The sequence below is a fragment of the Cuculus canorus genome, unplaced genomic scaffold (assembly GCF_017976375.1).
Source record: "Cuculus canorus isolate bCucCan1 unplaced genomic scaffold, bCucCan1.pri scaffold_166_arrow_ctg1, whole genome shotgun sequence".
In the NCBI taxonomy this organism is placed as follows: Eukaryota; Metazoa; Chordata; class Aves; order Cuculiformes; family Cuculidae; genus Cuculus; species Cuculus canorus.
Genome location: NW_026527798.1, coordinates 11,203 through 20,868, shown reverse-complemented (window position 1 = coordinate 20,868; position 9,666 = coordinate 11,203). Strand labels below are relative to the sequence as shown.

At 63.5% G+C, this 9,666-nt stretch overlaps 1 protein-coding gene across 1 annotated transcript; it reads left to right on the top strand.

Moving 5' to 3' along the window:
* Window positions 1-443: 443 nt before the first annotated feature.
* Window positions 444-9,242, top strand: LOC128850674 (nitric oxide synthase, endothelial-like). Its single transcript, XM_054055651.1, has 6 exons — window positions 444-1,170; window positions 2,237-2,324; window positions 3,361-3,482; window positions 5,217-5,365; window positions 8,755-8,949; window positions 9,028-9,242. Exons 1-6 carry the CDS (start codon window positions 444-446, stop codon window positions 9,148-9,150), a joined length of 1,404 nt encoding a protein of 467 aa, XP_053911626.1. The 3' UTR covers window positions 9,151-9,242.
* The last annotated feature ends 424 nt before the right edge of the window (window positions 9,243-9,666 follow it).

The window sequence follows — 9,666 nt, the reverse complement described above, 5'->3', positions numbered from 1 at the left end:
CGGGTGTTGGGGTGCCGTGGGGGCTGTGGGTGCTGCGGTACTGGGGTGCTGTGGGACCCGGGTGTTGGGGTGCTGGGGTGATGTGGGATTTGGGTGCTGGGGTGCTGTGGGACCTGGGTGCTGGGGTGCTGGGGTGTCGTGGGACCTGGGGTTCTGGGGTGATGTGGGATATGGGTGCTGCGGTACTGGGGCGATCTGGGACCTGGGGTGCTGGGGTGATGTGGGATATGGGTGCTGGGGTGCTGGGGTGCCACAGGACCTGGGGTGCTGGGGTGCTGTGGGACCTGGGTGCTGGGGTGCCACAGGACCCGGCTGTTGGGGTGCTGGAGTGCCGTGGGACCCGGGTGCTGCGGTACTGGGGTGCTGTGGGGTCTGGGTACTGGGGTGCTGTGGGATATGGGTGCTGTGGTACTGGGGTGATGTGGGATATGGGTACTGGGGTGATGTGGGGGCTGTGGGTGCTGTGGTACTGGGGTGCCGTGGGATCTGGGTGCTGTGGTACTGGGACACTATCGGACCCGGGTCCCGGGTTACTGGGATGCTCAGTTCCTGGCCGGCTGGCATACTGGGATGCTGGTCCCTCTCTGCTTGGGCTACTGGGATGCTGGGTCCCTCCCGGGTTGGGATACTGGTCGCTGGGTCCCTCCCGGGTTGGGATACTGGTCGCTGGGTCCCTCCCGGGTTGGGATACTGGTCGCTGGGTCCCTCCCGGGTTGGGATACTGGTCGCTGGGTCCCTCCCGGGTTGGGATACTGGTCGCTGGGTCCCTCCCGGGTTGGGATACTGGTCACTGGGTCCCTCCTGGGTTGGGATACTGGTCACTGGGTCCCTCCCAGGTTGGGATACTGGTCGCTGGGTCCCTCCCGGGTTGGGATACTGGTCGCTGGGTCCCTCCTGGGTTGGGATACTGGGCTGCTGGTGCCTCGCTGGGTCCCAGGCCATGCGCCGGTTCCTCGCAGGACGCCCGTCTCTACGAGGAGTGGAAGTGGTTCCGGTGCCCGACGCTGCTGGAGGTGCTGGAGGAGTTCCCATCGGTGGAGCTGACGGCGTCGCTGCTGCTCACGCAGCTCCCGCTGCTGCAGCCGCGCTACTACTCCATCAGCTCCTCGCCCGCATCCCACCCCGATGAGATCCACCTCACCGTGGCCGTCGTCACTTACCACAGCGAGAGTGAGCGGGGACCGAGGGGGCTGCGGGGGCATCGCCGGGTCCCCAGGGGATCTCCAGGGTCTTGAGGGTCCCCAGAGCATCTCCAGGTCCTCGGGGAATCATCAGGTTTTCCAGGGGATCTTCAGGTCCCCAGGGCATCTCTAGGGTCTCCAGGGTTCCTGGGGCATCTCCAGGTCTCCAGAGCATCTCCAGAGTCCACAGGGGATGTCCAGGTTCCGCAGGGTTTCCAGGGCATCTCCAGGGCATCTCCAGGGTCCGTAGGGGATGTCCCGGTTCCACAGGGTTTCCAGGGCATCTCCAGGTCTCCAGGGCATCTCCAGGGTCCACAGGGGATGTCCAGGTTCCACGGGGTTTCCAGGGCATCTCCAGGTCTCCAGGGCATCTCCAGGGTCTTGAGGGTCCCCAGAGCATCTCCAGGTCCTTGGGAAATCTTCAGGTTTTCCAGGGCATCTCCAGGGTCCGTAGGGGATGTCCAGGTTCCACAGGGTTTCCAGGGCATCTCCAGGTTTCCAGAGCATCTCCAGGTCCTCAGAGCATCTCCAGGGTCCGCAGGGGATGTCCAGGTTCCACAGGGTTTCCAGGGCATCTCCAGGATCTCCAGGTCTCCAGAGCATCTCCAGGGTCCATAGGGGATGTCCAGGTTCCACAGGGTTTCCAGGGCATCTCCAGGTCTCCAGAGCATCTCCAGGGTCCATAGGGGATGTCCAGGTTCCACAGGGTTTCCAGGGCATCTCCAGGTCTCCAGGGCATCTCCAGGGTCCATAGGGGATATCCAGGTTCCACAGGGTTTCCAGGGCATCTCCAGGTCTCCAGAGCATCTCCAGGGTCCGTAGGGGATGTCCAGGTTCCACAGGGTTTCCAGGGCATCTCCAGGTCCTCAGAGCATCTCCAGGGTCTCCAAAGCACCTCCAGGAGCTCCAGGGCATCTATTGGGGTCTGGAGGGGGTTCCTTTGGGCGTCTTCTTTTGGGTTCCTGTGGGGGTCTCGTTGTGGGGGGGTTCCTGTGGGGGATCTCCTCTTGGGGGGCTGTGGAGGTGCCCGCACAGCCCCCACATTGTCCCCCCAGATGGGCAGGGCCCCCTGCACTACGGCGTCTGCTCGACGTGGCTGGCGCAGCTGCAGCCGGGGGACACGGTGCCCGCCTTCATCCGCGGGTGAGAGACCCCCCATGGCCCCCCACAGCCCCCCATGACCCCCCATTGCCTCTCATAGCCTCCAATTGTCCCCCATTGTCCCCCATTGTCCCCCTGACCCCCATGACCCCCCGTGACCCCCCATTGCCCTCCATGGCCCCCCATTGCCTCCCATCGCCTCCAATTGTCCCCCATTGTCCCCCTGACCCCCATGGCCCCCCATGGCCCCTCATTGCCCTCCCAATCCCCACTGCCCCATCTGCTCCCCATAGCCTCCCATGGCCCCTCATTGTCCCCCCATTGCTCCTCCTGACCCCCATGAACCCCAATGTCCCCCGTGACCCCCATTGCCCCCCATTGCCCTCTCTGACTCCCATGAACCCCAATGTCCCCCATGGCCCCCCATTGTCCCCCCATTGTCCCCCCATTGCCCTCTATGGCCCCCCATTGCCTCCCATCGCCTCCAATTGTCCCCCATTTCCCCCCATGCCCCCATTGCCCTCCCTGACCCCCATGAACCCCAATGTCCCTCATGACCCTCCATGGCCCCCAATAGCCCTCCATGGCCCCCTGTTGTCCCCCTTTGTCCCCCCCATGACTTCCTATTTCCCCCATTGCTCCCATTCCCCCATTGCCCCCCATTGCCCTCCCTGACCCCCATGAACCCCAATGTCCCCCATGGCCCCCCATAGCTCTCCATGGCCCCCCGTTGTCCCCCATGGTCCCCCCATGGCCCCCCGTTGTCCCCCATGGTCCCCCATGGCCCCCCATGACTTCCTATTTCCCCCATTGCCCCCCATTGCCCTCCCTGACCCCCATGAACCCCAATGTCCCCCATGGCCCCCCGTTGTCCCCCATGGTCCCCCCATGGCCCCCCATTGTCCCCCATGGCCCCCCATAGCCCTCCATGGCCCCCCATTGTCCCCCATGGCCCCCCATGACCCTCCATGGCCCCCCATTGTCCCCCCATGGCCCCCCATGACTTCCTATTTCCCCCATTGCCCCCCATTGCCCCCCATTATCCCCCACTGCCCCCCCTGACCCCCGTGCCCCCCAGGGCCCCCTCGTTCCGGCTGCCCCCCGACCCGCAGACCCCCTGCATCCTGGTGGGCCCCGGCACCGGCGTCGCCCCATTCCGCAGCTTCTGGCACCACCGGCTGCACCTCCTGAGGGACCGCGGTGAGGGACGGGGTCGGGGGACGGGGGGACACGGGGGGACGGGACAGGGGACAGGGGGACACAGGACAGGGGGACAGGGCATGGGGACACAGGGATGGGGGACATGGGGACATGGGGACATGGGATACAGGACGTGGGGACACAGGGATGGGGGACATGGGATACAGGGGTGGGGGACATGGGGACATGGGGATGGGGGACATGGGGACACGGGGATACAGGACATGGGGACACAGGGATGGGGACATGGGGACACAGGGGTGGGGGACATGGGGACATGGGGATGGGGACATGGGGACATGGGGATGGGGACATGGGGACATGGGATACGGGACATGGGGACAGGGGGATATAGGGACACAGGGGTGGGGGACAGGAGATGGGGAAATGGGGACACGGGACAGAGGGTGGCGCATGGAGGATATGGGGACACAGGACAGGGGACATGGGGACACGGGACAGGGGATGCAGGACATGGGGACACAGGGATGGGGGACATGGAGACACAGGACACAGGGATGGGGACACGGGGACATGGTGACAGGGGACATCGGGACACAGGGACGTGGGACAGGGGACACAGGACAGTGGATGGGGGACATGGGGACACGATGGGGATGCAGGACATGGGGACATGGGGAGATGGGGACAGGGGACAGGGGTGCAGGATGTGGGGACATGGGAATGGGGACACAGGGACACGGACATGAGGTCACGGGGACATGGGGACACGGAACAGGGGACATGGGGATGGGATGGGGATGAAGGGGATGGGGACATGGGGACACGGGGACACAGGACACAGGGACGGGGTTGGGGGACATGGGACTGGGGACATGGGGATATGGGGACAGGATGGGGGTACAGGACGTGGGGACACAGGACATAGGGGACATGGGGATGGGATGGGAGCATGGGGACATGGGGACAGAATGGGGGTACAGGACATGGGGACACGGGGACACCAGACATAGGGGACATGGGGATGGGATGGGAACATGGGGACATGGGGACAGAATGGGGGTACAGGACATGGGGACACGGGGACACAGGGGACATAGGGGACATGGGGATGGGATGGGGGTACAGGACATGGGGACACGGGGACACAGGACACAGGGACGGGGTTGGGGGACATGGGGACATGGGACTGGGGACATGGGGATGGGATGGGGATGAAGGGGATGGGGACATGGGGACAGGGAATGGGGATACAGGACACTGGGACATGGGGACACGGGACACAGGGGACATGGGGATGGGATGGGAACATGGGGACAAGGGGACAGGATGGGGGTGAAGGGGATGGGGACATGGGGACACAGGACACAGGGACGGGGTTGGGGGACATGGGGACATGGGACTGGGGACATGGGGACATGGGGACAGGATGGGGATACAGGACATGGGGACACGGGGACACAGGACACAGGGGACATGGGGATGGGATGGGAACATGGGGACATGGGGACAGGATGGGGATACAGGACATGGGGACACGGGGACACCGGACATAGGGATGGGGTTGGGGGACATGGGGACACGGGCCTGGGGACATGGGGACATGGGGATGGGAGACATGGGGATACAGGGCTGAGGGACATGGGGACACAGGACACACGGACAGGGGGACAGGGGAAGAGGGGATGGGGATGCAGGACTTGGGGACGGGGAGTGGGGGACATGGGGACAGGGGTGGGGACACGGGGCCAGGCGTGGCGGCCGTCCCCGCAGGCGGCCCTCTGGGCAGGATGGTGCTGGTGTTCGGGTGCCGCTCCTCAGCGCTGGACCACATCTACCGCGAGGAGATGGAGGAGGCGCAGGAGAAGGGGGCCCTCAGCCTCGTGGTCACCGCCTTCTCCCGGGAACCGGGGACACCCAAGGTGACAGCAGCGGGGAAGGAGGGGGGGTGGGAGGGGGTGGGGATGGAGATGGAGATGGGGATGGAGATGGAGATGGAGATGGAGATGGGAATGGGGATGGAGATGGGAATGGGGATGGAGATGGGGATGGGGATGGAGATGGAGATGGAGATGGAGATGGGGATGGGGATGGAGATGGGGATGGAGATGGAGATGGGGATGGAGATGGGGATGGGGATGGGGATGGAGATGGGGATGGGGATGGAGGGATGGAGATGGAGATGGGGATGGAGATGGGGATGGGGATGGGGATGGAGATGGGGATGGGGATGGAGATGGGGATGGGGATGGGGATGGAGATGGAGATGGGGATGGGGATGGAGATGGGGATGGGGATGGAGATGGGGATGGGGATGGGGATGGGGATGGAGATGGGGATGGGGATGGGGATGGAGATGGGGATGGGGATGGAGATGGGGATGGGGATGGGGATGGGGATGGAGATGGGGATGGAGATGGGGATGGAGATGGGGATGGGGATGGGGATGGGGATGGGGATGGGGATGGAGATGGGGATGGGGATGGAGATGGAGATGGAGATGGAGATGGAGATGGAGATGGGGATGGAGATGGGGATGGGGATGGGGATGGAGATGGGAATGGGGATGGAGATGGGGATGGGGATGGAGATGGAGATGGAGATGGGGATGGGGATGGAGATGGGGATGGAGATGGAGATGGGGATGGGGATGGAGATGGGGATGGGGATGGGGATGGAGATGGGGATGGGGATGGAGATGGGGATGGGGATGGGGATGGAGATGGGGATGGGGATGGAGATGGAGATGGGGATGGGGATGGAGATGGGGATGGGGATGGGGATGGAGATGGAGATGGAGATGGGGATGGAGATGGGGATGGAGATGGGGATGGAGATGGAGATGGGGATGGGGATGGAGATGGGGATGGGGATGGAGATGGGGATGGAGATGGAGATGGGGATGGGGATGGAGATGGGGATGGGGATGGAGATGGGGATGGGGATGGGGATGGAGATGGGGATGGGGATGGGGATGGGGATGGGGATGGGGATGGAGACGGAGATGGGGATGGGGATGGGGATGGGGATGGAGATGGGGATGGGGATGGGGATGGAGATGGAGATGGAGATGGGGATGGGGATGGAGATGGGGATGGGGATGGAGATGGGATGGGGATGGGGATGGAGATGGGGATGGGGATGGGGATGGAGATGGGGATGGAGACGGAGATGGGGATGGGGATGGGGATGGGGATGGGGATGGGGATGGGGATGGGGATGGAGATGGGGATGGAGATGGAGATGGAGATGGAGATGGGGATGGGGATGGAGATGGGGATGGGGATGGGGATGGAGATGGGGATGGAGACGGAGATGGGGATGGGGATGGGGATGGGGATGGGGATGGGGATGGGATGGGGATGGAGATGGGGATGGAGATGGAGATGGAGATGGAGATGGGGATGGGGATGGAGATGGGGATGGAGATGGAGATGGGGATGGGGATGGAGATGGGGATGGGGATGGGGATGGAGATGGGGATGGGGATGGAGATGGGGATGGGGATGGGGATGGAGATGGGGATGGGGATGGAGATGGAGATGGAGATGGGGATGGGGATGGAGATGGGGATGGGGATGGGGATGGAGATGGAGATGGGGATGGAGATGGGGATGGAGACGGAGATGGGGATGGGGATGGGGATGGGGATGGAGATGGGGATGGGGATGGGGATGGAGATGGGGATGGAGACGGAGATGGGGATGGGGATGGGGATGGGGATGGGGATGGAGATGGGGATGGAGATGGAGATGGAGATGGAGATGGAGATGGGGATGGGGATGGAGATGGGGATGGAGATGGAGATGGGGATGGGGATGGAGATGGGGATGGGGATGGGGATGGAGATGGGGATGGGGATGGAGATGGGGATGGGGATGGGGATGGAGATGGGGATGGGGATGGAGATGGAGATGGGGATGGGGATGGAGATGGGGATGGAGATGGGGATGGAGATGGAGATGGGGATGGGGATGGAGATGGGGATGGAGATGGAGATGGGGATGGGGATGGAGATGGGGATGGGGATGGAGATGGGGATGGGGATGGAGATGGAGATGGGGATGGGGATGGAGATGGGGATGGGGATGGGGATGGAGATGGGGATGGAGACGGAGATGGGGATGGGGATGGGGATGGGGATGGGGATGGGGATGGGGATGGGGATGGAGATGGGGATGGAGATGGGGATGGGGATGGAGATGGAGATGGGGATGGGATGGAGATGGGGATGGAGATGGGGATGGAGATGGGGATGGAGATGGGGATGGGGATGGAGATGGGGATGGGGATGGGGATGGGGATGGAGATGGGGATGGAGATGGGGATGGAGATGGGGATGGGGATGGAGATGGGGATGGGGATGGGGATGGGGATGGGGATGGGGATGGGGATGGGGATGAGGATGGGGATGGAGATGGGGATGGGGATGGAGATGGGGATGGAGATGGGGATGGGGATGAGGATGGGGATGGAGATGGGGATGGAGATGGAGATGGGGATGGAGATGGGGATGGGGATGGAGATGGGGATGGAGATGGGGATGGGGATGAGGATGGGGATGGGGATGGGGATGGGGATGGGGATGGGGATGGGGATGGGGATGGAGATGGAGATGGGGATGGAGTTGGGGATGGGGATGGAGATGGAGATGGAGATGGGGATTGAGATGGAGATGGGGATGGAGGTGGAGGTGGAGATGGGGATGGAGATGGGGATGGGGATGGGGATGGAGATGGGGATGGGGATGGGGATGGGGATGGGGATGGGGATGGGGATGGAGATGGAGATGGAGATGGATGGGGATGGGGATGGAGATGGAGATGGGGATTGAGATGGAGATGGGGATGGAGTTGGGGATGGAGATGGGATGGGATGGAGATGGGGTGGGATGGAGATAGGTTGGGATGGGATGACTATGAGATGGAGATGGGGATGGAGATGGATTAGATGGGATGGGATGGCATGGCATGGCATGGAGATGGAGATGGGATGATGATGGGATGGACATGGGATGGAGATGATGGAGATGGGGCTGGGGATGGGAATGAAGCTGGGAATGGAGATGGGATGGGATGGGATGGAGATGGGGGTGGGATAGATTAGTTGGGATGGCATGGCATGGCATGGCATGGCATGGCATGGCATGGGGATGGAGATGGGATGGAGATGATGGAGATGGAGCTGAGGATGGGATGGGAATGGAGATGGGATGGGGACACAGAGGCAGGGATGGAGACGAGGTGGGGGGACACAAGCCCACACCTCCAGGCCTGGCGCTGAGGGGCTGTGGTGTCCTCGCCGCCCGCAGACCTACGTGCAGGACGTGCTGCGGTCGCAGCTGGCGGCTGAGGTGCACGAGGTGCTGTGCGAGCGCGACGGACACCTCTACGTCTGCGGGGACGTGACGATGGCCACCGAGGTGCTGCAGACGGTGCAGCAGGTGCTGGCGCAGCGCGGCGCCATGACGCTAAGCCAGGCCGGAGACTTCCTGGGCGAGCTGCGGGTGAGGCCACGCGGCCACCGCGGCACCGTGGCACCGCGGCCCACGCGGCGCCCTGACCTGCATCCCACCTTCCGCCAGGACAAGAACCGCTACCACGAGGACATCTTCGGCCTCACCTTCCGCACGCAGGAGGTGGCTTTCCGCATCCGCAGCCAATCCTTCTCGGCGCAGGAGCGGCCGCCGCCCAGCGCGGATCCCTGAGGACGCGTCCGGCACCGGAGGGGCCTCGCGGCTGCTCCCCCGAACCCCGCTGCAGGCAGCGCCGCCGCCCACTAAAGCTTTAGTTTTGATAACCGTCGTCTGCGGGTTCCTCTGTGGCAGCAACGCAGCCCCACTGCATCCCAGATCCCTGCGATGGGGACCCCACTGCATCCCAGATCCCTGCGATGGGGACCCCACTGCATCCCAGATCCCTGCGATGGGGACCCCACTGCATCCCAGATCCCTGCGATGGGGACCCCACTGCATCCCAGATCCCTGTGATGGGGACCCCACTGCATCCCAGATCCCTGCGATGGGGACCTCACTGCATCCCAGATCCCTGCGATGGGGACCCCACTGCATCCCAGATCCCTGTGATGGGGACCCCACTGCATCTCAAATCCCTGCGATGGGGACCACTGCCCCACTGCATCCCAAATCCCTGCGATGGGGACCCCACTGCATCCCAAATCCCTGCGATGGGGACCCCACTGCATTCCAAATCCCTGCGATGGG